The sequence below is a fragment of the Cygnus olor genome, chromosome 25 (assembly GCF_009769625.2).
Source record: "Cygnus olor isolate bCygOlo1 chromosome 25, bCygOlo1.pri.v2, whole genome shotgun sequence".
In the NCBI taxonomy this organism is placed as follows: domain Eukaryota; kingdom Metazoa; phylum Chordata; class Aves; order Anseriformes; family Anatidae; genus Cygnus; species Cygnus olor.
Window position 1 is genome coordinate 5,465,924 of NC_049193.1, and position 27,826 is coordinate 5,493,749.

Consider the following 27,826-nt stretch of genomic DNA (forward strand, 5'->3'; position numbering starts at 1 on the left):
GAGACGGGGCCTGGCCCCCTCCCCGCACCCAGCCCTGGCTGAGGGCCGGGACAAGGCAGCCCCGAGGTGACTGCAGGTCTGCCCATGGTGGTCCCCGAGCTGGTTGTGGCCCCCCGGGCACTCCTGTCACCGTAACGCCCATGTCCCCAGGGCACTGTGTGCCTCCCTGCCACCCACGTCCCCGTGCCACCCACGTCCCCCCGCAGCACACCCACGCCCTGCAGCCTCACCGTGGGGACCGGGGAAGCGCCGCGACGCCCAGTTCCACCCCCTCCTCACCACAGCAATTAACCCGATCAGATTTTTATATTAACCCCAATTATATTTTTATAATTAACCAAAATAATAATCAAAATAACCGATCGCCCCGCTAGGCCCAGCTGCCCCGTGCCCTGCGGTGAGTCCCCTGCCCCACGCAGTGACACCCGCCCCGCGGTGAGCCCCCCCCCACGACACACACCCTTCCCAGTGCCCCCAGTACGTCTCCCAGTGCTCCCAGTATCCCACGGGCCCGTCCCAGTGTCCCCACAACCAGCTCTGGTGCCCTGCTTCACCGCCCTGCTGCAGTGCCCCCGTGCCCTGCCCCTGTCCCTGTCCCTGTCCCTGTCCCTGTCCCTGTCCCCCCCCACCCCGTCCCGTCCCTGTCCCCGTTCCCCCCTCCCCATGCACTGTCCCTTTAAATCCCCCCCGCTATCCCCGGGCGCTGTCCCTTTAAATCCCCCGCCCGCCCCGCACCGGGGCCCCGCCCCCTGCCCGCCGCCTTGCAGCCCCGCCCTCGGCCAGCAGGGGGCGTTGCTTCCCCGACCGAGCCGCTCTCCCATTGGCTGCCGCGCGCCCCTCATCCAGCAGGGAGCGCTCGCGCCGCGCTCCCATTGGCTCCGCCGCGCCGCTCACCGAGCGGGGCGGGAGGGGAGGGGGCAGCGCGGCCCGTTTCGGAAGCGGCGCGCTGATTGGGCGCGGCGCCGAGGCGCTGATGAAAGGCGCGCGCTGATTGGCCCCGCGCTCTCCCCTCACGGAGAGGCGCTCGGCGGGGCCGGGACCGGGACCGGGGCGGCGGCGGCGGGGCCATGGCGGAGCCGGGCTGCGGGGCCCAGTTCCGGGCCGCCGTGCGCGTCATCCAGGGGCTGCCCCGCAGCGGTGAGTGCGGCCGGGCTGCCGGCCCCCGGGGCGGGGGGGGGAGCTCGGTCGTTACCGGGCCCGGCGGCGGCCGCGGCCCCGCTGAGGCGTTTGCGGTGCCGCAGGCTCGTACCGGCCGTCCTACGAGGAGATGCTGCGCTTCTACAGCTACTACAAGCAGGCGACGGCGGGGCGCTGCCAGGGCCCCCGGCCCGGCTTCTGGGACCCCATCGGCCGGTACAAGTGGTAAGGGGGGGGGGGGGAGGGGGTCGGGGCCGCTCCGGGGCCGGTGCAGGCCCGGCCCGGCCCCGCCTGACGGCGCCGTGCCCCGCAGGGACGCGTGGCACAGCCTGGGGCGGATGTCCAAGGAGGAGGCCATGGCCGCGTACGTGGCCGAGATGAAGAAGGTGGCCCAGAAGGTAGCGGGGAGCGGGACGGGGCCGGCCCGGTGCCCCCCGCCGGGCCCCGCCGCAGCTGTGGCCGTCCCCAGGTCATCGACACGGTGCCCATGGACGAGGCGACGCGGGAGATGTTCAAGTACTTCGAGCCGCTCTACGAGGTGATCCGCGACATGCCGCGGCCCCCCGAGGACTTCTTCAAAGGGGAAGGGGGTGAGTGGGAGCCCCGCTGCCCCCCCTGCTGCCCCGCACGCCCCTCGCTCCTGTGCCGTGCTCCTCACGCCTGCTCCCCCCTGCTGCTGCTGTCCCGGTACAGCTCTCGCCTCGAGGCTCTGCTCCCCGAGAGGGGACGGGGGGGACACACCGCGTCCCGCCTGGCTCCCCAGCTCCTGAGCAGGTGCTGCTGAGGTGCTTGTCTGGGCACCGCTCTCCGGCAGGCGTCTCCTCAGCCTGGGCTCTCTCTGCCCTAAACTTCTGGGGAGGAAACTTGAGCTTTGGCTTCCGAACACCCCAAGGCCGTATGCAGCCAAAAGTAGCGCCAGGGGCTCGGCGCAGGTTCAGCATCCTGGCCGCGGGGCTCTCCTTTCTCCTGGTCAGCCTGGGCACGGGCACGCCTCCAGGCAGGGTGGGCTGCCAAGCAGAGCCAGGGTCATCCGATAGAAACAGGTGCCTTTCTTCGCAGCAGAGCGGAGGTGGAGAAACAGGGGTTGAGAAAGAGGATTAGTGGGATCTGGAGATGCTGGGACAGCCTTGCACTATAAAAAGTCCCCTTCCAGCCCTTTCCACATGTGGCTGGTGGCTGCTGTCTCACGCTGAGGGGTCGCTGGGGACCCTTCTCACCCCAGGAGCAGGGTGGTTCCTGCGAGAAGTGGTTGAGTGAGTGAGGGGCTGGGCTGTTTGGGAGCCATCCGTGCTGTTTCAGAGGGGTGGCTGCCGCAGAAAGGCTGTGCATCCGGACGTGTGCCCGTGCCTAATTGCCAGCAGATTAGCTCAGCAGCAGGTGAGCCATGGGGTGTATTCGCAGCAGGCATAAACTGTCAGTGCTTCCCTAACGTCAGAAGAGCTCTGGCAAACAGCCTCGCTCTCTGCCTGTCCCCAGGCATCTGTCCCCACTCTGACAGCCACTGTCACCCCCTGTGTCCGCAGAGCTGCCGAAACACGTCGCCTGGGGGGCACGCTCCTGTATGGCTTGGCCTTACAGTGGCTGCTCCGTCCCATGGTGCCCAGACGCTTTTGTTCTCTATGTTGACGTCAAATCTAGTTCCTTTAAAATGCAAATAGACTTTATTTTTCTCTGGTACATAGAAGCTGGGGCTAAACTCCCAGTCACTACCCACTCGCCAGTGTCCCCCTGCGTAGTGACACGCAGAAATGACAGCCTCGTTTGTACCTAAACCCGGCACTGTCTGCAGAGCAAATGAACCCCAGGCGCCCAAAACATGGTTTAAAAGTCTGAACTTCTTGAGCTGTTGAGTCATTTATGTTAAAGGCTCTTAAACCTGCCGTGAGATGTTGCGCTGCTGCAACTTCTGCTGGTGATACTGCAGGCGAGGAAGGTGGGTGGGCGCTGGGAGCGGTGCCCGAGGTGCGGCCAGAACGTGGCAGACGCCGGCCCGCAGAGAGCTGCGTGGTTTCCCCCTCGCCTTGCAGGACAGAGGTGGTGCGCGCGGTGGCCGAGCCACACTCGTTCTTGTTTATTTACAGCCGGCGCGCCATAAACCGCGACTTGGAGCCCAGACAAAGCTTTCCCAAGCATCTTTGCACACGTAGGCCGAGACTGAAGCAACCCCGGACCCACAGTTAAGCACCTCCGTCCCGCCGCCCAGGCGGTGCTGCTCCTCCAGCCCCGCGGGCGCACGGGGGCTGCTGGCGGAGCCTGGCTCCTCGTGGTGGAGGTGACCGCACCCTGCCCGCTGGGGCAGGCGCAGGGGTTGCTCCGAGCAGAGACCTGGGGACGGCGGTGGTCTCGGAGCAGCCTTCACGCTGGCTCCTGCGCCGCGCGGTCCCGTCCCGTGGCCGGGAGCCTGTCGTGATGGCGGGCTGGGGACGGGAGCCCCGCGGAGGTGCGTGGGCAAGGCGCCGGCAGGGCGGCGTTGCCACATCCCTGCCTGGCCAGGAGCAGGGAGCAAAGTCCCGGCTGCCGAAGGGCTGCGTGGCTGGCTTCACCCCGTGGGCCCCGCCGGGCACCCGGGGAGACGGGGGGAGCTGGTACATAAATACAGACGCGTTCTGGCTGCTGCCTGCCCCCGGGCGAAGCCTCTCTTCCCCTGCTGCTAGCCATCGAGCTCGCCACTGCGCACGTCCTCCCCGCACCGGGCTCCCAAATCCGCACGTCCCCCCGCTCTGCCCAGCAGGGAAACAGCTGCGAGGAGCCCAGCGCAGCGTGGAGCCGAGCAGGGCGGGCTGCAGCACGGGGACGCCCGCAGCGGACACCCGCAGCGCCTTCATTCTGCTCTCCCTCTCTCTGTCTCCGTGCAGACGGGCAGGAGCAGGCGGCCGACCCCAGCCAGGACGAGCGAGCGAGCAGCCCGGCCCAGGAGCGGCGGGAGGAGCAGGACGGGCAGCGAGCGCCAGGTTGGTCTCCCCGGCGTGGCCAGCACCCGGCAGAGACCCCGCGGAGGAGGCGCCGGCGACAGGGCCGGGCCGGGCTCCCGTCTCTCCGCAGAGCTGTTGGCTTCAGGCACGTGTGGTCCGACCCTGCCCGTGTTTCGGGCACCGCCCCGGTCACGCGGAGCCGGAGCTTCCCGTGGGGGCAGCTCTCGGTGCTGTCGTGGACCCCGGGGTAACCCCGAGCGCGTTGGGTGCCTCCGCGTCGCTCGTGTCTGTGCGAAGGGGCCTGATTCTGCTCAACCGCCGCTGGGGGCTGAGGGCCGGGAGTGAGACGTGCTCCTGTGCTCCCGCGGAGGGGGCAAATGCCCTGGGAGGTCCGTGCTCCGGGAGGGGAAGTTCTCCCTCGGCTCAGGCCAAGTTTGCCCAGCCGGCGGGGCCGGGAGCCGCTCTCTGGGGCTGTCAGCGCCCTGGTGGTGGATTTGCACGGCCCCAGCACACCCACCCGCTGCCGGCGCTGTGCTGGGGAGAGCAAACTCCCTGTGCTCCCCCCGCCCCGCGGCGGCACGCGCAGCTCTCCCCGCCCGGCGGGGCCCCTGCTTCGGCCTCGTGCTGCAGGGAGGAGTCCTGCCCGGCCCTCCCTCGAGGAGCGAATATGGTCACGGAGCGAGCGCCCGCGGCCGAGCGTGGGCCGGGGCTGTGAGCGCAGCCGGGCGCTGTCACCCGGGTGCTGGTGGCACACGCGGGACGGCCGGGGTGCGCTGTGGTGTCCCTCAGCAGCGCTGGACTCGGAGGGGGGGGGGACGACGACTTAATTCCCTGGGGCCTTGGATGCTGCAGCGCTCCGTGCCAGGCTTTGTGCTGTCGGGACACGGCAGCCCTCTTCCCGGGGCGAGCCGGACGTGCGCAGAAACCTGCCCTGAAAAGCCCCGCACCGGGGCTTGCGAGTGAGGCTCCGCAACGCGTCGGGCGGGGAGGGGATGGGGAATTCGGTCCCTGGACTCCCGGCCGCGGTGCTGATCCAGCAGCAGCCCGTTCCTTCGCCCTCTGTGCCTTGGTTTCCTCCCCAGGAGCGTGAGCGACGCTTTGCTGCCTCGTGCAGGTGGTGTTAACGCTGCTTTGAGCCTCCCGCTGAAGAGCTCCGGCCTCCTCCTGCCACCCTGCTTTGTGCACGCAGACACCGCCTTTGTGCCCGCCTGCAGCCCCGCTGCCCTGTGCCCGCCCGCGCGGGGCTCCCGCTGCCCCACGAACGCAGCGGCCCCCGAAACGCCTTTGTCACGCCGGCACCGCCTGCGGCTGAGCCCTGTGCTTCCCTTCCAGGAGGAGGGCTGGCTCCTGCTGCCGACACGCGCGAGGGTAGCCAGGTGGCCAGCGACTCCGAGGGGGAAGTGTTCTGCGACACCCTGGAGCAGATGGAGCCCGAGCAGGTAACGTCTCCCGGGGCAGGACGGCCTCGAGGAGGGCTGGGGTCCCGCCACACCGCGGCAGCAACTTCCCCTGCCGTCAGCCCTGCTCCGAACGGGCGGCTCTCTGCGTCTCGCTGTCACCTCCGCACTGCTTTCCTGGCAGCCCTGCGACACCCCCAGCATCCGCAGGGGCCCCCGTGAAGCAGCCCTGCTGCGTCCCAGTGCCGTTGGAGCCCGGTCCCCGTCACCGAGGGCAGGCTGAGGAGCCCTCGGGGTGCCCCAGCAGCACCCGCGGCCTCCCTCGCTGCTGCAGCGCGGCCCCGGCGGGGTGCTGGCGGCCGAGCAGGGCCGGCCCCGAGCCGTGCAGGCGCCCGGTGGCACCGCCGCTCGCTCTTTGCTCCCTGCTCGTCCCTGCGCTAGCAGGCAGCACGGTGCCGCCCGCAGCGCGGGGCGCTTCCAGTGCCGCAGCGAGCGCCCGTGGGCAGGAGGCACGAGGCCGCCCGGGACCTCCGCCCCGGCCTCCCGCAGCCCCCGGGGTGGGAGGGGGGGTCTCAGGGCCGTTCTTCTCTACCCCCGCACAGGCTGGGCAGCCGCTGGCCAAGCAGGGGCTCTCCCCGAGCAGCGCCCAAGCCGGGCCTGAGCCCCGAGCGCCCCGTGCCGCTGGGCGGGGAGAGCGGAGCGAAGGCAGAAGACGAGCGGGGAGGAGCGGCACTGGCCTCGCAGCCCCGGGCTCTGACAGAGGTGGGTGCGGCGCTGGGCTCCTGGCGCCTTCCCGCTGCTCCCTCCCCGCCGGGGAGCCCTGGGGTGCCCGTGCAGGGGCTGAGCAGAGAGGCGAGGGCTGTGACCACCGGCAGCTTGGCGCAGTAGCCGCAAGTCCCGTGCGTGCCCTCTCTTCACCCCTTGGTGCCCAAGCAGCTCCGTGTTTCACCCCTCCGGGACAGGTCCCCTTTGTCGTCCCCGGGCTGTGCCAGCTGTGCCCGCTCCCCTGCGGCAGCCCGGCTTGGAGCGCGGTTCCCCGGCATCGTGAGCCCCGCACGGCCCCGCCGGCAGCGTCTCGGTGCCCTTGGACGCGGCTGGAAGCTCGCCGCGGGGCTTGGGCGGGCAAAGCTGGTCTTGGTGCCCCTGGAGGCGCTGGCCCAGGGGCCAGGACCACTGCCTGCTCCAGCCCTCCCTGCGGTGCCAGTCGCACACCAGCAGCCTCCGGTGCTGCCGGCGTCTGCGCTGCTGCGGGGATGCAGCCAGGAGCCCTGCTCCTGCCCCGTGCTCTCCCCGTCCCGCCAGACGCGTCCGGGGGCTCCGTGCTCGGGGCTGGCTCCGCCACCCTCGCCAGCGGGGCTCCCTCTGCGGAGGGGCAGGAGCACGGCCCGCCACCGCACTTATCTCCCCGTCAATGTTTCCGCCAACCCTCCCGGGCTGCTTGACCTTGGGAGTTAACTTGTAACGAGGCCGATAAAGCCAGGCTGGGCTGTCCCCGGGGCACTGGAGCGAGCGGGCAGCGCAGTGCGGGGGCCAAGGAGCAGCCCGTGCCGCGGCAGGCACCTGCCTGTCCCCCGCTCGCAGCGAGGATTATTTGGGTGTCGCACGGGCTGTGGCGAGGCAGGTTTTGGGGCTCCGCTGGGCCCTGGGGCCCAGCCAAGCGGCAGCCAAGCAGGCCAGGCACCCTCCTGGCCTTCGATGCCGCGCTGGGTGAACCGAGGCACCCCGCGTGTGCCCGTGCAGGTGCCGTGTCGGTGGGGCAGAGGTCGCCCACCACGGCCACTGCTGCACTTGGGGACACGGCGCCAGTCCCTGTCCCCAGAGCCGCTGGGGGAGAGGGAATTGGGCTGCTGGGCCGGGCTGGGAGCTCCCGGCTCTGCGTGTGCCGAGCTTGGGCAGAGCCATGCGGGCAGCCCGGGGCAGGGCGCAGGCACCCGCTGAGAGCCGTCGGCAGCAGTGCGCGGCCTCGGGTCCTCGGGGAGCTCGACCTGCCTGGGCAAGTGGCATCGTCCCCGCGCCACGTGCGAGCGCCCGGCCGCCTCCTGTCTGAGCAGCGCCCGTCTTTGCACCCTGCAGATCCGCAGCTCGCCGGGGCGGCGCAGGATGCCGAGGGCACCCCTGAGCTTGCCCATGGGAGCCAGGGGCTGCTGGTGGAGGTGGACGCCCACGTGGCCGGCACCGTGCGGGCCCTGCAGGACGACATGCAGCGCGTGCTGCAGCGCCTGAGCGAGCTGGAGACGCTCGCCTCCGCACAGGTACGTGCCCGGCCACGCGGAGAGCCGCGGGTGCTGGCTGGTGGGGCTCTGGTGCCCCCCAAGGTGTCGCCAGTCCCTGTCCCTGCCAATGCAGCCCGGGGTGGCCCAGGTGCCGAGAGACCTCGGGCTGCAGTCAGTGCGTGGCAGGGCGGAGGCTGTGGATGCTGCTCTGAGCTGCCCCGAGGTGCGGGCAGGGAGCTGCTGCCCCCGTCATCCCCATTGCCCCTGGGATCCTGGCCCCAGTGCCCTGCAGAGCCCTGCCTGGGCCCGGTTCTGCCCAGCGCCTGTCCCCTGGGGACGCAGCGGCTGGACGGGGATTGCCCAGCCCCGGCCGCACCCTGACGCCTCTCCTGTCTCGCAGGGCGACGCCTCCGGGACCGAACGTGGCCGGCTGCTTGCGCCGCAGGTGAGTCGGAGGCAGGCACGGTGCTGCACGGGGCTGGCCCCTACGTGGCCCTGCCCCGTTGGGTCTGGCTCCCCAGCCCCTACCCCGACACCGCTGGGGGTGGCGGGGGGACAGACGGGGGCACGGTCCCTCAGCTGGAAAGCAGGAGCAGCGCCGGGGACGCGTCCCCAGCGTCCAGGCAGCAGGGACGATGCGGCGGCAGCACGAGGAGACCTCGGCGGGACGACGGCCGCGAAAAGGACGGCCGGGCTGTGACGGTGCCCCCGCCGCCCTTTCAGATAAGGGCCGGGGGGGGGGGGGGGGGTCGGTCTCACCGGTGCCACCGTGACCTTGTGCCCCCGCCCACCCCGCTCCCGTCTGTCCCTCGCCAGGCAGCGTCCCCGTGGCCGCTGGCGGTGTCCCCGCGCACCCTGCTCTTCCTCCTCGCCTGGCCCTTCGTCACCCAGTGGCTGCTGCGCCGCTGGCAGGGCACCAAGAGGTGACCGCCGCGGGACGGCCCCGCTCCGCCCGCCCCGCCGCCGCCACCGTCCTCGTTCTGCTTCTCACGAGCCGGGACCGCCGCACCGGGGAGGGACGGGGCTCCCGGCCCGGGGCTCCCTCCCCACCGCCGCCTTCCTGCCCCCGAGGGGGCCGAGCTGCGAGCCCGGGGCCGCCAGGAGCCCCCCCGCAGCCGGCCCCGGGGTGGGGGGGGGGGGGGAGGGCAGGGCCGCCGCGCACCGCCGCCACCGGCCGCCACCAGCCGCTGGGGCCCGGCCAGCACCGCACGGGGGCAACCGAGCGCTCCCCGCACCCAGAGCAGCGCCGCCGCCATCACGCACCGGGGGCTCGGGGCCTGCGCACCGCGAGCGTGGCAGCGGGGCCGGAGCCCCCCCTCCCCCCCCCCCGAGGGGGCCCGCGGGGAGCACCGGGGGGCTCGGGGCCCGCGGCCCGCCCGGCCCCAGCCCCATTAAAGCGTTGCCTTCTCAGCCCGGCGCCCGCTCCGTGCTGCTGCGGGGAACCCGGGGGGAGGGGGGCGGCGGGGCCCGCACCTGCTGGCCGGGGGGGGTCACCCCGCTCCCAGCGCCCCCGGGCACGGGCCCGGCCCGGTGCGGGCCCCGCCGCCCCCCGGCCCCGGCCCTCCGTCCCCCGGGGGCTGCTCCCCCCGGCCCTGCCAGCCCCGGGCGCGGTGTCCCGGTGTCCCCTCGGTGGCAGGGCCATGGCGGGGGGGGTCCCCGAGGGCTGCCCCCCCCCCGCGTGCCCACGGGGCGCCCCCCACTCTTGCCCCCTGCCCCCCCTCCCTCGCTCGCCCCGCCCCGCCCCGCCCCGCCCCTCTGGTGAGGGCCGCGGCGCCTTTAAGCCGGGCCTCGTCACCGCTCGGTTTGTTTACATCTCCCTCCGCGCGGCCGGGCCGCATCACCCAGCGCGGCCCCGGGATTCCTCCGCCCGCAACCCCCAATTCCCACCCCCACCCCCCCCCGCCCTCCCGGGCCCCGCCGCCGACCCCCGGCAGCCCCGGGGGGGCCGGGGCCGGGCCGCGGGGCGGGGCGGGGCCGCAGCACCGCCCGGGTCTCCCTCCGCGCCGCGGGGACTCTTTTCGGGCCGTGCCACCGGCCGGGCGCGGGGGGGGGCGGTGCCGCTGCCCTCAGCGCCGCCCTGAAGGTCGCCCCCCCGCGCGTGGTACGGCCCGGGCCCTCCCCCGCCCCTCCGATTGGTGGAGCGGCGCGCGAGTGGCGTTCCGCCCCGCCAATCAGCGCCCGCTTGTACTTGCGGCCAGGGGGAGGGGCGCGGCGCGCGCTCCCGCCCCCCGCGCCCGCCGATTGGCCGCGGGGCGGGGCCTGCGGCTCGCGGGGAGCCGCGGTGGCGGCGGCGGGCGCGCGACGGGGGCGGGGCGCGGCGCGGCGGGGGCGGGGCGAGCAGCGCGCCTGCGCGGGGCGGGGCGGGGCGCTCGCGGCTATATAAGGCGGGGAAACGGGCGGGGAGCGGCAGTCGGGAGCTGGCGGCGGCGGCGGCGGGCGGCGGTGCGGGGAGGGGCGGGGCGGGGCGGGGGCGCGGAGGGGGGAGGAGGCGGCGGCGCGTGCCATGCGCGCGGGGGGGCGGGCCCAGCGGCGTTAACCCCTCGGCGACCGGCGGCGACCGGAGGCGGCGACCCGCGGGCTTCGGCCCCGTGCCATGGCCCCGGCGGCCTGAGGGGGACCCCATGCGGCGCGGGTAGCGGCCGGCCGGGAGCGCAGCCCGGAGCCATGGCAGACGCGACGCCCGCCGAGCCGCAGCCCCCGGCCGCCGCGGAGCCGGAGCCCGAGCCCGAGCCCGAGCGGGGCGAGCCGCCGGCGGCGGACGGTGAGGCCGGGCGGCTGCCGGCCCCCGGGGCGGCGGCGACGGCGGCGGAGGAAAAGGAGGCGGCGGCGGAGGGCGCGGGCGGCGCCGAGGGGCGGCCGGCGGAGGGCGGCGCGGCGCGGCCCGGCCTGGGGCCGCGGTACCGGGCGGCCGTGGGGCGCGCCGAGGAGTGGCCGGCCAAGAAGAAGCACCGGCGGCGGCCGTCGAAGAAGAAGCGGCGCTGGAAGCCCTACTCGAAGCTGAGCTGGGAGGAGAAGCAGCAGTTCGACGAGCGGCAGAGCCTCCGCGCCTCGCGGCTCCGCGCCGAGATGTTCGCCAAGGGGCAGCCGGTGGCCCCCTACAACACGACGCAGTTCCTGATGGAGGACCACGACCAGGAGGAGCCCGACCTCAAGACCGGGCTGTACCCGCGGCGGGCGGCCGCCAAGTCGGACGACACGAGCGAGGAGGACTTCCTGGAGGAGGCGGCCGAGGAGGACGGCGGCAGCGACGGCATGGGGGGCGACGGCAGCGAGTTTCTGCAGAGGGACTTCTCGGAGACCTACGAGCGGTACCATGTGGAGAGCCTGCAGAACATGAGCAAGCAGGAGCTGGTCAAGGAGTACCTGGAGCTGGAGAAGTGCCTCTCCCGCATGGAGGACGAGAACAACCGGCTGAGGATGGAGAGCAAAAAGTACGGGGGGGAGGCGGCGGAGGCGGCCCGGGTGCGGCAGCTGGAGCTGGAGGTGGACAGGTTGCGAGCCGAGAACCTGCAGCTGCTGAAGGAGAAGGACCTGCACAGACAGGAGAAAGCCCCCAGCAAGCTGGGGGAGTGACACTGGGGGGGGGGACGGGGGGGCTTTTTACAGTGGTGGGATGTAACATTATATACATGTGTACAGAGACGCCGGCGGACCCTTTTTACGACGCGTAATCGGAATAAACCACAGCCTTGTATCGGTTTGACGCTCTCGCTGTAGTATAGTGTGTGTGCTGCTCGGCCTGTGTGCAGCTGAGGCTTCCCCCTTTTTTAGGTGGCTGTGACGGGGCTAGGGGAGGGGTTGATGTATAAGTGAACTCGATTTATGATGCTTTTTTTTTTGTGTGTGTGTGTTTAAACCAAAAATGATCCCCGAGAAACCTGTAAATTGGCCAAAACTGACTATAAAAATTATAGAGGTCTAATAAATTTAATTACTTGTAACTGTAACAGTTTCGGTGTGATTTCTAGAAAATATTCAAAATGTCATTCTCCCACGCGGGAATACATTTTGAATCATTTTCATGATATTACAACTGGTCTATGAAGTTTTTCGATTAAAATTAGCTGGAATTTCTCACTTAGCTATTTTGCATAGTTGGTTCTGCCTCCCCCCCCTTCCTCCCCTTATTTTTTCACTTCTAATCCCATGAAATGAGTTTATGCTCTGGCACTCTTAAAATACCTGGAAGAGGGATAACATCCCATGCTCTTAATATAATTTGTATAATGGTCACTACTTATACCTTTCTAACGTATTAATAAGCTAAAATATATTTGCTCAGTTAAGCCCAACTTTCCTGCTTCCTTCTAGTTCTGTAAGAACCTGTGCCATTGAGCTGAAATCATAGCAAAAACGCCTGGAAATGGCCTTAATGCTACAAGTGAGGCTTAAAGTTTTTTGCAGTGGCCCTGTGGAAAGTTACGGTCGTCAGCACTGCCTCAGAAATGGCTGACAAATGAGGTGGCTCGGTGGAAGTCGCATGTGATGGCCGAACCTTTTAGTTTCTTGCTGCTGTACCTGAAGTGGAAGGCAGGCAGGTGAAGCGCCAAGCAGCTGAGTGGTTGATGGTTTGGGATTTTTTTTTTTTTTTTTTTTTTTGTGGGGAAAACCCAGGTAAGGTAAAGGGCAGAGCAATGGAGGGGCTGAGCCTGCTCTGGTTCGTGCTGTTGTGTAATCGGAGGAGAGCAGGCTCAAGTTTGGGAACGTGTGTTACAGAACGCAACTCCTACCTCCAGAACGGGGAATCAGCCTGCTTAACTACCCGTCACGCTACGGGTGGGGGAACATCCTTTTATAAAAAAAATAGAGGGTTTAAACTATAGGTGAGGAGGAAGACGAGGTTTCCCCAGCGAGGGTCTGCTCTGCTCAGAGCAGCTGTTACAGATTTGGGGGATTTGAAGCAGCACGGCAATGCTGCCGCTGAGGGAATGAGATTTAAGGACTGAGGTAGGTTTTTAACATGAGCTTGGCAAAAAAAAAAAGTCTGCTCTGGGGTTTAGGCTGGCATCAGTTCTTAGTTTGGGGAAGGAAGAAAGGAAAACTATTGGAGGTTTACTTGCTCAGGAGCCTCGCAGTCGCCTTTTTTCCCTTCCCTCTGCTATGACATCATTGGGCAGAGCCAGCGCCGGTGCAGCAGCGCTGGCTGCGGGAGGGAGCCGGGCGCTCGCGAGGCTCCGCTGCTGCTCCCCAGGTCGGACCGGGGTGAGGTGCTGCGAAAGGCAACGGGTTAATCAGGCTCCTGCTCGTAGGAAGAGATCCATCACTCGGGAAGAGAAACAGCAGCCGATGAGCCCGCTTCCTTCACCCCGGGCTCTTCTCTCCAGCACTTGGAGATGTGTTTGTCCAGCTGAGATTTTATTCTCTCAGCAATTGCGCTGCGAGGGGCACTCCTGTGTTCTTCTGCGGCAGGGCTGTGCCCGACGGCACCGAGTCCAGCAGGAGGGCATTGCACTTGGAGCAGCAACAACCTGCCACAGCCCAGAGCTGAGCACCTGGGTAAGGTGAAAAACTTAGCACAAGGAAAGGGCATTAGTCAAATGTAGCAGCAACAGTCGTTACAAAGTGACGGCTGCGAAAAAGTTCAGGAACCCAGACACTGCCCCCCATCCCGTTACCCCCGCCTTGTTAGGTTTCATTCCGAGGAACAAGTTTTTGTCCAACCTGCAAATACTTTAACTGCTGGGACTTACAAAAGTAAGGGGCGCCCCCCCGCACCCAAAGTACCGCTGCTCCCACCGTGCTGACCCACCCTCTGGTTCTACAACCCAATGCCGTGTTCTGTTTTAATGCCGTCTCACTATGCATCAGACTGATCCCCGTTTCGGAAGGTGTTTTGGAGCAGCATGCCTCCTTACAGGGGCTTACTCCAGCTCCTGCATTTGCCCCCCACAGCAGACACAGAATTACTGCATTTGGGGGCCTCTGAAGCCTCCCCGCAGACGGGAGCTCGTCCCGCTTTCACCAGCTGCCCTGGCCCAGGGGAGAGCTCGTCCGGAGCCGGGCAGAGCTCTGAGCTGGTGCAGAGGTGACAGGATTGTTTGAGAGGAACAAATAAAATCTTAGAGCTCGGCAAAGATAAACGTGCTGCAGCACTGGCAGTGATGTGGTATCAAAGGGCAGCAATTAGGCCCTGCTGACAATAAGGCAGCACTGTCTTAACTAGTCGAGGGCAAGCACCTCCCTGCAGGGCAAAGCAGCCGCGCTTGCCAAAGCTTTGAAGTACATCCCTCCTCTCGCTACCGCCGCTTGGTCCTTCCTGGGCTGTTGGAGCCAGCTGGCCTTTATTCCGGCTCCTTCGGAGAGCCGAGATCAAGCGCGCTGCTCGAGCAGTGAGCTGTGCTGCCCAGGAATGTTGCTGCCTCTGCAGCTTCACTTAAATCTCTCCTAATGGGCTGCACGTCAGTGCGGAGCCGGTGGCGGCAGGAACCTGCCACGCTGGGGCTCGTACCCGTCACGGCTCTGGGGCTCGCTGCTGCCCCGCCTGCTGCTGCGCCCCGCCAGCTGTGGGGCGGTTCGTCAGCGCTGCAGCAACCTCAGAAACGCGGCCACGCAAGGACCTCTTGGCTAAAGGTCTTTCGCGGTTCCTCCCTCGCGAGGGTTTTCCAACTTGCTGAGGAAAGGACTGTGGTTCTCCCCGCCCCGGGTGGAAGAGGCAGAAGTCACTGTGCGAAGGCACGACCACGAAAGGGGACTGACATAACCCACCTTCAGGCACGGCCGTTCTTCAGCGCAAACACAAAGCAGCGCAATAGCAGGCCAGTTCCCTGAAAACGCTGCAAGAAAACAAAAAGGGAAGCAGCCCACCTCAACAGCGTGCTCACCCTGTAACAGTCAACGTTCATGCGAAGCGAAACCCAGATCCTGCCCCGTAACACCAGCAGGAGAGGAGGTGCTGTGCAACCCTCCTCCAGCCCCGGCCCGCAGCGGAGAAGGGAGGGACGATTCGACGCCGCCGTTCCCGTCTGCTGCCCAGGGGCCGATCCTCGCCTTTTTGATTCAGGCTTGACTCTGGGATTACCGTAGTGCTGCAATCTGCCCTGAAGTCGGCCGTTAAACCCGGCTGCTTGACGCCTCACGTTCTACAATGCACGGGTACAGTGCTGACAGCACGGCGTTACCCTACCTGAGACCTCACTTGCACCAGCTTCATTTAATTTCTTTAGCTTTAAGCTACGGCAGTATACTTACGCAGCTGTTCTGGCTACCCCGATGATCGTGTTGTATTGCAATATAAGCAGTATTTCTTTTTAAAGGAGAAGCTGTGTAACAGGGAGTTAACCTGTACAAGGAAGAGTTTTTACAGCGCTCACCGATGGGGCCAGTGCCCATCAGCCTTCCAAAAAGCAGGCAGCTTTTGGTCCATCTGCAACATATCAAAGCCTGGCTGTTAGGATCAGGCCCTCTGCGGTTTCTCTCATTTCTGCTCCCACCCTTCCCCCCAAAAAACCTTCTAACAACCCAGAGAGGTGCAAGGCACGCGGCTTAAACTAAATATAACTCTGTTTCGTTTGGCAAAATTAACTTAAAATTAGACCTTCAGCTATTGTGTGCACGCTAAGACACACATGACAACAAACCTCCCAGCTTAGAAACGCTGCAATATGTAAAATACAAAGCTTGAGAGTTCAGGAACTGGTAAAGCAACATGGAAGCCAGCCTGAAAATTTGCCAGCAGTTATTTCAACAAAACAGCTTCCAAAAGAAAAAAAAAACTCCAAGCATATAAACATAAAATAATCTGGTTTATGACTGGAAGATTCCACACACGGCACAATCTGCACTTAAAACAGCAGCCTCCAAAACCTCACTGTTTTACATCTAAACCAAGCCCCGTTAATACCGAGGGGATAAGCTGGCATCACCTCCAACGTGCAGAGGGAAGAAAAAACGTGGCCGGGGAACTTGCTTAAATAAACTGGGCCCGTAATGCAGCCGGGGCCTCAGCCCAGGCCCCGTGCCGGGAGCAGGCTCAGCCGGGCGCAGCAGCACAGGCACCCGCGGCGCTCGCCACGCAGGGGCTGCCAGCAGCCTCCCCGCTCGCCGGGAAGCCAAAACCCAGCGGCTCCTCTCGCCTCAAACCTCCCCAGCACCGCTTCCATGCAGCCATGCTTTTTTTTTTTTTTTTTCCTCCTTGCACAAGAACACTCAGTTATTTCCACAGCTCTTGTTTCCACCAGCTAGAGGAGTGACATTTCTAACCGAAAGACGAGGTTTGCTGCAGTTTATTACCGGCTCGAAAAGTTACCCAAGGCGGCCCCAGCAACGGGGGAGCGCTTTTATTTTTAAGTCTCTGGAAGGGACACGGTGGTAACTGCTGCCTCGGCAGCGGGGAGGCCATGTTAACTGCGATCCCCCGGATCCGGCCAGGGAGAAAGCCCTGCGGGAAGCTTGGCTGGGGTGTGTGAAACCAAGGATTAAGCTCTCGGGGTTATTCTGCAGACAGGACGTACGGCTGGGGTCACACAGAGCGGGTGCGGTGCGACTGTATGGCGGACAACCAGCAGCTTTCGCCCATCCGGGAAACTCGTTCCTAGGCCTTTCACACTTTCAGTATGAAATCGCCCCGCGCCTCCCCACCTGGCACCGACCGGGAACCAGCCCCGCAGCGCCCGACGCCTGCCGCCGCCCGGGGGAACCGAGCCGCGAGGCCAAAACCGCTCCAAGCGAGCTTTTCCCTGAGAAACGGCCCCGCTCGCCCCCGCCCCCAGCAGCACGGGTTAAGGCCGGGCCCGCAGCGCCGACACGGGGCGAGCTGCGGCCTCCCCCCGCCGCGCCCGGAGGCCCGGGGGGGAACCGGAGCCGCGGGGCCCGAGGCGGGGAAGGGAGCGCGGGGCCGGGCCGGGCCCCAACGCCCCGGGCCGAGGCCGAGGCCGTGGCCGTGGCCGAGCCTCCCCCGCGGCTCCCTCCCCGTCCCCGGGGACGCTCCCGCCGGGCCGGCCCCGGCCCCGCGCACCGGAGGGGGCACGGCCGCGACCCGCCGCTCCCCTCAGCGCCGGCGGCGGCCCGGGGAGAGCCGCTCCGAGCCGCTCCGCTCCGCCAGGCGCGCGGAGGCCCCCGCGCTCCCGGCTCGGCCCGGCCCCGCCGCGGCGGAGCCCCCGGCCCGCCCCCGGCCCCTCACCGGCCCCAGCGCGGCGGGCACCGAGGCCCGGCGCCGGCCTCCGCGCACACAAAATGGCGGCCGCGCTCCCCCACCGCCCGCTCGGCCGCCATAGGCAGCGCCTCGGCCCCGCCGCGCTTCCGCCAATCGGCAGCCGCCGTGCGGCCGCTCGGCGTCGCGGCGGAGCCAATGGAAGCGAGGGGCGCAGAGGAAGGGGAGGGGGCCGCGCTGCCCCGAGGGGGTTGTGGGAGTTGTGGTCCGCCGCCGCGGCGCGGTGATGAAGACAAGGCGGTTGCGGACTCGCTGTCCCGTGATGCCGAGCGGCTGCTCCCGGGGGGCTCCGCACCTGGGCGAGGCGCGTTGCCATGGCAACGGGCGCGGGGCCTGCGGCCTACTGGGGCCTCCTGCGGCCTCCTGCGGCCCTGCCCGGAGCAGCGCCCGGGGGGGGGCCGGGGCCGAGGCCGGGGGCCGGGCCCTGCCCCTCCGCTGTGAGCGAGGCCGGGCGCTGCCGGGTCCTTCCCCCGCTAACGCCTCTCTCGTGCCCCGGTGACCGCTCACGGGCACCAGCGTCCCCCTGGGGAGCTCCCCGGGAGCCGGCGGCTTGGGCGATCCCAATTAATTAACCGAGTTCTCAATTAACCAGTTCACTCCAGCTCTGCCTCCTCCTCCCGGCTCCGGCTTGGGAGGCCGGGAGCGGAGCGGCCCGAGGAGCGCGGCCCGTGAGCTCCCTCCTCGCGCAGGGCCTGGCCCCGAGCCCCCGGGGTGGTGCCGCTGCGGGCGGGGGGCTCGGCCCGGCACACGCGTAAGGGAACAGACAGCCCGGGTTGTCGGGGGCAGGGCACGGCACGGCACGGCACGGCGGGCGACAAAAAGCCGTGCGAAAGCAGACATCTCGGGCCTTACGGGAGGCACGGAGCGGGCTGAGCCCGGGCTGCGTCCCCTGTGAGTTCAGGAGGAACGAGGGGAACGATGCACGGAGTCGGCCCCTGCAGCCCCTTGAAGCCTTTTCAGTCAAATTTTGCTGCTGCAAAAGGATAAAGAGGCTTTTTTTTTCTGGGTTGGTAAACCACAAAATCACAGGCACTCCTTAGGATTTAATTTCAACAGTTTGATTCTTCCTCGGAAGTAATCTGTCAGCACATCAGAATACACAAAAACATTTGGAAGGGCGGCGAGCGGCTCCGGACAAAGTGCCGCACCAGTTCCCTTCCTCGGCCTCCTCCGCAAACCCCCATCTCTGCTTCCATTCCTGGCGTTCAGGGAAGGATTCAGAGCAGGGCTCCTGGCGAACTGGTTCCTGGTGAATTAAAATCTCAGAGCGAGGCGGCGGCATTGCCCTCGGCTCTCGGCGGTACCTCTCTGGGGCTGTGCGGGGTGAAGGTGTGTGGTAAACGGGACGGGAGCGCTGCCTGCATGACGGTTGCCCCCGCAGCCGCCCCTCGCTGTCAGGGCAGGCGGTGACAAGCTCTGTGGGTAAGGGACTCCCGGCATTGCCACCCCCTTTGTTTGTGCTGTTGCTGAGTTAATCGTGCTGAACTTTCCCGCTGGAGGGCTGCCGTTGGAAACGGCCTGTTCCCGAAGGTCCAAGGGGAAGGGTGGATGTGAAATGGGCCAGGGCCGGTCTCAGCCTCAGGATTTCAGCGGGCGGGAGGGGACAGATCCCCCCCTCTCACTGTGTCTGTCCCAGCGTGACCCTGCTGCAGGTACGAGGAAAAAAGCGGGGAGCAGAAACCCCGTTGCGGAACCCCGGCGTAGCTGTGCCCGAGGCTGGCAGTGTCGCTGCCACGTCCACGCCCCACAGGGGAGCTCCCCGGCGCGGTGCCAGCTCCCGTCGGCCAGCTCCCTGCCCGTGTCCCCGGCGGCACCCACCGGGGAGGCAGCGCCAGCGGCCGTGGCCCGTGCTCGCCCCGCTCTGCGGCCGGGCGGCGGCGATGGCCGACGCCGTGCTGGGGCAGGAGAAGCCCTGGAGAACCCGGCACCGAGCTCAGCCCCGCAGCCCCGGCTGGGGCGCAGTTGAGGTTTTGTCCCCGTCCCCAGCAGCAGCGTTAACCCAGGGTGATGTTGGCATCTTCTCAGGGGGCAGGAGGGAGGCAGAGCCGCCACCCCCGGGATGGGGTCATTGCTCCTCGCCTCTCCTCGGCACACCCCGAGCTCACGTGAGGTGTTTCGGTGCGCTCCCATGTGCCGGTCCGTCCCTACAAGCCCGAGGACCCCCTTCTTTAGGACTCCATGCTTTTTTCCTGTGTCGGGGGCATGGTTTTGGTAGCTGTGGCGGCACTCATGCGTCCCATTGGCCGGGCTGAGCCCGGCTCTGAGGCTGCCATTGCCACGTGCGGTTATTTTTGTCCCTTGCCCTCACGACGGGGAGCTAAAAAGCCCCTCAAATAAATGGGGGGGGGGGGGGGCTCTCACTTGGGTTCGTTAGCCAGCAGCCTCGTTACTGGCTGCAGTGGGGCGCCTGCAAACCTGCCCCTGCCAAGCTGCGTGTGCGTGCACCGCCCTCCCGGGGCGGTCTCACCCTGCTCTGTGACCAGGAGGTTCCACACACGCAGTCCTCGCTCCCACAGCCGGTGAGACGGAGCCAAAGCTCGTCCGCGCGTGGTGCCCCGAGCGCGTCCTGTGCCCAGCAGAGGCGGGGGGAACCACAACTCGGGGCCACACCACACCGGAATGTTTTATTTTGGGGTGTCCTGTGCGGAGCCAGGCGTTGGACGGGACGATCCCAACGGGGATGACCCACAGGGGCTGCCGCGAGGACTCGCACCCCGGGCGCCCTGAGCCCCAGCCCGTGACCCCTGCGTTGCGCCGCGCGTTCTGTTCCGCTTCGTGCCAAGGCTGCCGTGGATCAGGCACCGCCGGCAAGGCGTTCGCGCCCAGTGCACGCAGTGGTGGCTGCGCAGTGCCCAGAGCCCAGCTAACAGCTCCCAGTGAACAGATCCCAGCTCCCAGTTGACAGATCCCAGCTCCCAATTCCTATCTCCCAGCTCCCAGTTAACAGCTCCCAGTTCCCAACTCCAAGTTCCCAGTAACCAGCTCCCACCTCCCAGTTCCCATCTCCCAGTATCCAGCTCCCAGTTCCCAATTAACATTTCCCAGTTCCCAGTCTCCACTTCCCAGTTCCCCCCCCCAGTTCCCAGCACCCCCTCCCAGTTCCCCCCCCGCCGTGCCCGAGGCTCCGGCGCCCTCCTCGTGCGGCCCCGCCCCCAGACCATGACCCCGCCCCCAACGAACCAGGCCACGCCCACCCCGCACCAGCCACGCCCCCGCCCTGTCCCCGCTCCCCCGAGGCCCCGCCCAGAGCCAGCCCCGCCCCCGGGGGACCTGGGCAGGGTCCCCCCGTGTCCCCCCTGCCCCTGGGTGCCCCCCCCCGGTCCCCGTGTGTCCCCGTGTCCCCCAGGGTCCCCCGTGTGCCCCCAGGTGCCCCTGGGTCCTCCCAGGTCCTCGGTGTCCCCATGGCCCCGGTGTCCCCCGTGTCCCCCATGCCCCCCCACATCCCCTGTCCCCCCCACCCCGTGTCCCCCGATGTCCCCTGTGTCCCCCATGCCCCCCCACCCCCCCTGTCCCCCCCACCCTTTGTCCCCCCACATTCCCTGTGTCCTCCCATGTCCCCTGTGTCCCCCCACGTCCCCCCACAACCCATGTCCCCCACATTTCCACCATGTCCCCTGTGTCCCCCACATGTCCCCCACGTCCCCTCTGTCCCCCACATGCCCTCCATGGCCCACCTCCTCTTGTGGCCCCCATGTGTGCCCACGTCCCCACCCTGTGCCCGGTGTCCCCAGCATCCCCTCTGTCCCCTCCACATTCCCCTCGTTCCCCCCCCGTGGCACCGTCCCCCCCCGTGCTGCCCCCAGCCCCCAGGGTGGCAGTCGGGTGGCCACGGGGGGTGGCAGCAGCGGGGGCGCGATGACAGACGGTGGCCGCACCCCGACACTGCGGGGAGTCCCCGCGGGACCCGGGCTCACGGCCGCGGCCATGAGCACCGTGGGGTGAGTGGGCAGAGCCCCGCAGAGGAGTTTTTGTAGGACCTACACAAAAACAGGCAGCTTGTCATTGCGTCCTGCACAAAACGGGGGACCTGGAGCGGGCTGGGAACCACCCTGGGGACACGGGGACGCGCAGGGACGGGGCACGGCGGCTTTCCCACCGGGAGGAGGAGGAGTGGCGTGGACGCGGCCTGGAGTCTCCACCCCAGGAACTTTCCCCACAGCCCCGAGCCCCCAAATCCTGCACCAGGGCATTTCCTGCGGCGTTTTGCTCGGGGCGAAGCCGCGGCGCCCGCTGGCAGCTGGAGACACATCGATCACCCCCGTAGGAATTAATGGTTGCCGGGGCGCAGGCGATAATGATCTAATTACTTTTATAACGTGCAAGCAGAGGCCGGCCTCGGCTGGTAACGCGCCGCCCGACATTTCAGACGGGCTTTCCCAGACCTGAAAGCAATTAGGCACAAAAGGAAGGAAAAATGTAAGCGAGGGGATGTGAACTGCACTCGGGAGTTGTTCGAAGGGAATTATCGGACACCAAAGCCCCTCCACGACCGGGGTTCGCCCGGGAGGCCAATGGCACCCGGGCACATCGGCAGGGAGGAGGAGAAGGAATCAAGCCCCCGCTCGTCGGTGGATGTCGGCCAGCGGAGCTCTGCGGGGAGAAGGCTCCGTGCTCGCTGCCACAGCTCCCGGCTTGGGTCTGCCCAGCGCACCGAGAACTGGCACTCGTGCCCCAAAAGCGTTGCCTTCGGGGTTTTTTGGCGTTGATGTAAAGGGGGGGTGGGGGTGCGGGGGCAGATCCAGCTGTGGGGCTCCAGAGAGGCTGATCAACGCCACCGAGGTGGTTGGGCCTTTTTCTGAGCGTTTTTGTTTTGTAATTTTTGCTGCTCGTGGCCAGGATGAGCGTCAGGACAACACTGACATCAAGTGGCTGCTGGGATCCCTCACACGTGGGGGCCGGATCCTGCTCCCCGGGAGCTGCATCACCCGCGCAGCCCCCGTCCTCCCCTGCCGATGCACCCCACGAGCTCAGCCTGCCGTTTTGTCCCTTTCAGCCCCGTTTCGCCCTGTGCTGAGATGCAAGAAGCCGGCTGACTGCCGTGTCGGGCAGGAAAGCGCGGCCTGGACCCCAAAACCCTCCTGAGCAGGGCCCAACCGAGGATGCTGCAGGAAGGGGGGTGCTGCCGGGCACAAGTGGGGCCTCCACCGCCCCTCCCCAGCCCGCAGGGTGAGGCCGGTGGTCCCGGCCTCTCCTCTGCCGTTCCTCCCCCGTGTGTCCTCCACGTCCTCGTCGTGCCCTGCCGCATCCCGGCGGGGTCAATATCCCAGCAGGGCCCGGCCGAGCCGCACACTGCCCACGTCACCGAGCCGGCAGCAGCCGCGCGGCCCTGGCCCACGGGGCTGGGGGCCAGCAGGCACCCCCCCCGGCCGCAGCGCCCACCCCCGTGGGTTCCGCTGCACCCAGCTCCCACCAGGCCACCGGCGAGGTCGCGGGGAAGCAGCGAGGCCACGCCACCGTCCCCGGGCTGTGCTCCACACCGGAGCACGGCCGCGGTGGCCCCTGCCACCACCACCCGCTGGTGCTGGGGACGTCGTCCCCGCGCTTGCCGCCGGCCTTCAGCTCCCTGCCCCTGGACTTTGGGCTGAGCACGGGAGTGGTGGTGTCGGCGGTGCAGCTGCTGGTGTTGGCGGAGCCCCAAATCGCCTCTGCGGTGAGACCAGCGCCGCGACCCCGCAGGGGCACCGCAGGTAACGTGGGTGATGTCCCCTGTGCCGTGGGGAGGCTGCGAAAGGGGGCTGCCCAAAGGGATGGGTCCCTCTGCCCCATCCCCAGCTCTGGAGGCTCCTCTGCGGGAAATCACCGAGTTATTCCCGGTTTAAAGCAGGGGAAACTGAGGCACAGCATTTTGCCCGGTGTCAGAGCGGCCACACAGCCTGCGAGACCTTGCCCTGGGGGGGGAGAGGCTGGAAAATCCCATTTTTGCTCCACACCAGCAGGGCTTGGAGGCAGCGAGTGGTTTTGCAACACCTCGTTCCCGTTCATCCTGGCTTTCTGCGGACACCTCCGTGTCCCTGAGGCCAGCCCAGAGCCCAGCTCAGCTGGGGACAGGGGGGTGGCCAGAGCCAGGGGTGGGTTTGGGGCGAGCGATGGCTCCGGTGGGATATTGGCTGCAGGTGGAGCTGGGGTAGCAGGTGCAGGAACTTGGTGCCCTTGTGGGCCCCCACCCATGGGTGGGGGCGAGGCGAGGTGGGGCTGGGCTATGGCAGGATTTAGGTCCTGAGAGGGACCAAGGCTGGATGCAAGCAGGGAGAGGGGCCCAGAGGTGGGGGCTTTGCTGGGTGTTGGGGGGTGTGCTGGGTCTCTGCAGACCCTTGGGTGGTTTTGGTTGGGGTTCCTCCAGCTGAGCCCTGCGTGGGGCGAAGTTTGGGACCGCAGTGCTGGTTTGGAGGTGGCTGTGGGGCAGCCCAGTGGTGATGCTGGTGATTGTTTATCCCCAAGCCCGGAAATGGGACGCGTGGAAATGCTCCGTGTGCTGGGAAGGAAAGGGAGGGGAGAGCCGGGCCGTTCCTGCACTGCCACAGGAGGGATGCTCCAGCTGCTCCTGGAGCCAGGCTGGCGCTTGGCGCTGAGACGTCCCCATCCGGGCTGTGTGGCCGCCGTGGTCCCCGATGCCAGCCCCAGCATCACCCCTTCCTTCCCAGCTCGCTCGTGACTCCAGTGGCTCCGTAGTGTCTGAGAGGGACGGACTGGAGACCTGTGCTGGTGGCCTGGGCCAGGACGGGACTAGACAGAGGCAGGTGAGTGCTGAGACTCTCGGTTTGGGGCTTGGGTGTCCCTGCCTCGTGCTCTGTCCTCTTCCCCTACTCATGTGCAGGTTGGGGAGGGGAACGAGCTAAGGAAACAGCTCCTTTGCCCTAGAAATGCAGCTTTTCCTGGGGATTTCCTGGCTGTCACAAGATGGAGCATGAGAAAGGCTGCAGCTTCTTGCCTAAGGCGTCAGTGGTCCTAGAAAGAGATTGATTTGAAAGAAACGGGGCTGTTGCTCTGAAATTGCCTCCAAGCAGAGGGTTTGACCCCGTGTGCCTGCTGGTGTCGGTGCCCAGTGAGGTGCCAGCTCGTGGGCAGGATGGGCACGTCAGGCGGGGCTGGTGCAGGCAGCAAGGTGCTCAAGGTCTCCTGTGGCGGAGGCGCTGGGGCTCTGCGGGACGGAGGTGCAGGGAGGCACTCGGGGCTGCGCGGTGCCGTGGGGCTGGCCCCTCATGTCCAGCCTTGGCTCTTCCCTGTGCAGAGCCCAGGGCGCAGCTGGAGCAGGCACACAGGGGCACGAGGCAGGCAGTGCCTGTCCCAGCCCGGGGCTGCCAGGACTCCTGGGGCCACATCCAGCAGCCGTCCTGACCGTGCCAGCACCTGGCAAGGAGCCGACAACAGCACCATGTCTCAGGCAGAAGGTACCACGCAGTCCTTGGGCTGCCCTGGGATGGCCACAGCCCCAGTCTGCCCCCCCACACCATTGCTCACCTCCCATCCCATTTAACACCCGGTCCAGGGTCCTGCAGCCCTTCTGATCCTACAGGCACCTTTGTCCCACACCACTGAGGCACTGGGACTTGCATGGTGCTGGCTGCTCTGGGGGGTGCAGGTCACAGGAGCCCCTGTCCCCAGCGGCAGTGCCTGGGGCTGGCAGCTGGATGGTCCTGGATGGACCCGAGGGTGCTGGGGTACAGAAACGAGCACCGCTGGGGAAGGGATGGCCCCTGCGGCATGAGGCTTGGGCTCAGCTCCAGCAGGATCTGTGCGTGTCCCTGCCAGCAGGTGAGGAGGCTTTTGAGTACTGCGATGTCGTCATCAACACCCAGGAGAAGGTTTCGGATGTGTACACGCAGCTGGAGAAGCTCGGAGAGTAAGCTGGGGTCCTGCATCCCCACCACCCCTGAGCTGCGGGGTCTGTCCACGCGTGGTCGGGGTGGTGGTGACGGCTCCTCCATCCCTCATGCTCGCTCTGTCCCAGGGGCAAGTTCGGCACCGTGTACCGGCTGCAGGAGAAAGCCAGCGGCAGGATCCGGGCTGGGAAGTATTTTCGGACACGGACGGCCAAAGAGAAGCAGGCGGCTCGGGCCGAGGTGGAGCTCATGAACCTGCTGCATCACCCGCGCCTCGTGCAGTGCCTCGCCGCCTTCCAGGGCCCCGCCGAGCTGGTGATGGTGATGGAGTAGTGAGTGGGGGCAGCGCTGGGAACACCCACTGTGTTGGGGAGGGTCCTTGCACCCCAGGGTCCCGGCATGGGGTGTAGGGTGGATTGGGAACCTGCAGACCCCGGGGACCTGGGCGCTGAGATGCACCCAGAGCGCTGGGTCCGGGCTCCCTGGTGGGGTGTCCCCCTCCTCGGGGCTGGCAGACCCCAGTGGGGTCCCCCAGCACCCTGCCTGCTCCCCAGTGTGGCTGGCGGGGAGCTCTTCGAGCGCATCGTGGACGACGACTTCGAGCACACGGAGCCCAGCAGCACCCAGTACATGCGGCAGATCCTGGAGGGGCTGCAGTACATGCACGGCCAGGCCGTCGTCCACCTCGACCTCAAGCCCGAGAACATCGTCTGCGTCAGCCCCAGCGGCCACTGGCTCAAGATCGCTGACTTTGGCCTGGCGCGGAAGCTGGGTGAGCGAGGGGGGGTCCCTGCTGACGACAGGGTGCTGCGGGGCAACCCGTGAGGTGGGCAGCCTGGAGAGCCCTGCACCCATGGGTGCCCAGCACCAAGATGGGCCCTGGGGACAGTTTCTGGACTCCCTCTCCCCCAGGCAGAGGTGTGTGTTGGGGTGCCCTGGGGAGGTTCTGGCCAGGCACTGCCCCACAGCTCCACCTTCTCTGCAGCTCCAGACACCCCCGTGAAGGTGCTGCACGGGACCCCCGAGTTCATGGCTCCAGAAGTGGTCTCCTTCGAGCCCGTGGGGTTTGCCACGGACATGTGGAGCGTCGGTGTCATCTGTTACATCCTGTGAGTGGCTCCTGGGGGACGGCAGTTGGGCAGGAAGGGGCTGAGCTGCTGCTGACAGCCTCTGTCCCCTCTCCAGGCTGAGCGGGGAGTCCCCCTTCCAGGGGGACACCGACATGGAGACGCTGAGCAACATCACTGCTGCCCAGTGGGACTTCGAGGAGGAGACCTTCTCGGACATCTCCCCGCAGGCCAAGGACTTCATCAGCCAACTGCTGCAGAAGGACCCTGGGTAGGAGCTGGGGGTGGGCGCTAGGTGCGTCCCCACAGAGCCGGGCTGGGTTTTGGGGTGTGAGGAGGGTAGGGGGGGAGGAACAGGGGAAGGAGTGAGCCATACTGTGCTGAATGCTGCCCGTGGAGTACCCAGAGCCTCTCCCTGGGGCCAAGGGCCTGACGGCAGCCCCTGACCACTGTGCCCCCTCCCCAGCCACCGGCTCTCCAGCCCCGAGGCTCTGCTGCACCCCTGGCTGCAGCAGCCCCTGCCCAGCAGCACGAAGGCACTGCCGAAGGAGCGGATAAAGCAGTTCCTGGCTCGTCGGAAGTGGCAGGTACGTGGGGAGGGATGTGTTTAGGAGATGGTGGCGTCCGTGGGGCTGGGGACTGCTCTTGTGGGCCTCAGTGCTCCTTCCCTTCTCTCCAGAAAACAGGCAAAGCCCTGCTGGCGCTCAACAGGCTCGCCCTGCTGTCCCAGAACACGGAGAGGAGAGCATCAGAGGCTCAGGATGAGGAAGGTGATGGCCCTGAAGCATTGGCTCCAATGCACCCCATCAATCCCTGTTCCTCTGCTTTGTCACCCCTACCTCTGCCCTGACCTGCCTTGGTGCCACCAAGTGCCTTGGGCATGTCACCGGTGGGGCACTTCTGCTCTGGGGCACCTTCTGTGCCCCAAAGCCCCCTGTCCTCAGCCCTGAGGGGCCAATGCTGCTGTGGCCTTGGAACCGGTGCATACTGCTCTGCAGCGCTGGGATCTGAACGTGCTCTGGATCCCAGGGATCAGGAGCTGATCCCTACAGGGCCTGGTGTGCTGGTGTCATGTATGTTCCTCCAGCAGAGGAGGAGGGTTGAATGCAGGTGACTCCTCACCGTGCCCTCTGTCCATCTGCCCACAGACCCGTGCTGCAGCCCGGAGGAGGACCAAGCCTCTGAGTCTCTGCCCCAGCAGGGTTCCAGCTTCTCCGAGCCACCAATGGACAAAGAGGAGGTGGAAGGTGGGAGCATCACGACTGCAGGACAGGCAGAGAGCAGTGCCAGCATCCCCCAGCCCCGGGCCACCTAGAGCGGGTGACTCTTCTCCACTGTCACAGCACTTTGCACCGTGGCCTGGCCAGCCTGTGGTCAGCCCAGACCCGTGGTGCCCCTGTGCTGGTGTGGGGACAGGGCTGCCTGCCCTCCCCAGTGAGGAACCAGTGCCCCCATGGCCACCTGGGTTAGAGCTAAGCCTGGTACTTCTCACTGCATGTCTTGTGAGCCCAATAAAGCACTGAGGATTTCTGCATTCCCTGTGCTGCTCCTTTCTCCCAAAATCACTGGGAGGGGTGGCAAAGAGCTGCCCAAGCTGTTCTCGCCCTTTGGGAGTCAGCAACAGGCTCTCCTGAGGCTGGGCCACCACCTTTGCCTTGTCTGGGAGGGAGCCTGGTGCTGTGCCCTGGGGACAGGGCCTGAGAGGGGATGGCTCCAGGTGAAGTCCCTTGACAGGGAGCATCCTCCTTCCCCTGGGGGCTGAGGGGGGTGGCAATGTGCCCTGAACCCCAGGTGGGTGGGAGGAGCGGGGATGGGGTTGGAAGGGACCTCTGGGTCCATCTGGTCCAACCCCTTGCTCAAGCAGTGCCACCTCGAGCAGGTAGTCCCGGACCATGTCTGGGGGTTCTGACTCCCGCCCATGGAAGGGAGACCCCCAGCCTCTCCGGGCTCAGTCACCTGCTCAGTAAAGAAGTGCTTCCTGGTGTTCAGAGCATGCCTCCTGCGTTTCAGCTTGTGCCTGGTACTGGGCATCACAGGAAAGAGCCTGGCTCTGTCCTCACTGCACCCTTCCTCCATTCATCTATATACATTTATATGTGGACCCTCTGAGACTCAGTGCTCTGACACTGCCA

At 66.8% G+C, this 27,826-nt stretch overlaps 3 protein-coding genes across 6 annotated transcripts; all 3 read left to right on the plus strand.

Annotated features, from left to right (window-relative positions):
• The first annotated feature begins 907 nt into the window (after positions 1–907).
• ACBD4 (acyl-CoA binding domain containing 4) lies at positions 908–9,034 on the plus strand. Its single transcript, XM_040536375.1, is given in 10 exon segments — positions 908–1,137; positions 1,242–1,362; positions 1,451–1,550; positions 1,553–1,727; positions 3,993–4,088; positions 5,382–5,488; positions 6,049–6,208; positions 7,520–7,698; positions 8,060–8,104; positions 8,476–9,034. Coding segments are annotated over 10 exon segments (1,164 nt in total). The 5' UTR covers positions 908–1,067; the 3' UTR covers positions 8,587–9,034.
• A 1,077-nt stretch (positions 9,035–10,111) lies between these two features.
• Positions 10,112–11,606, plus strand: HEXIM1 (HEXIM P-TEFb complex subunit 1). Its single transcript, XM_040536995.1, has one exon. It carries the CDS (start codon positions 10,324–10,326, stop codon positions 11,230–11,232), a length of 909 nt encoding a protein of 302 aa, XP_040392929.1. The 5' UTR covers positions 10,112–10,323; the 3' UTR covers positions 11,233–11,606.
• A 10,608-nt stretch (positions 11,607–22,214) lies between these two features.
• On the plus strand, positions 22,215–27,228 carry LOC121059858 (myosin light chain kinase, smooth muscle-like). 4 transcript variants are annotated; one of them, XM_040537031.1, is made up of 11 exons: positions 22,215–22,494; positions 23,449–23,544; positions 24,036–24,195; positions 24,557–24,647; positions 24,756–24,959; positions 25,182–25,399; positions 25,613–25,736; positions 25,813–25,965; positions 26,161–26,281; positions 26,374–26,464; positions 26,843–27,228. In XM_040537031.1, the coding sequence occupies exons 3-11, from the start codon at positions 24,180–24,182 to the stop codon at positions 27,007–27,009; spliced, it is 1,185 nt and encodes a 394-aa protein (XP_040392965.1). In that variant the 5' UTR covers positions 22,215–22,494; positions 23,449–23,544; positions 24,036–24,179; the 3' UTR covers positions 27,010–27,228. The 4 variants fall into 4 exon arrangements, with proteins under 4 accessions (XP_040392965.1, XP_040392964.1, XP_040392962.1 ...); XM_040537030.1 differs by lacking the exon at positions 22,215–22,494 and adding an exon at positions 23,018–23,069; XM_040537028.1 differs by lacking the exon at positions 22,215–22,494 and having other exon boundaries at positions 23,118–23,544.
• The last annotated feature ends 598 nt before the right edge of the window (positions 27,229–27,826 follow it).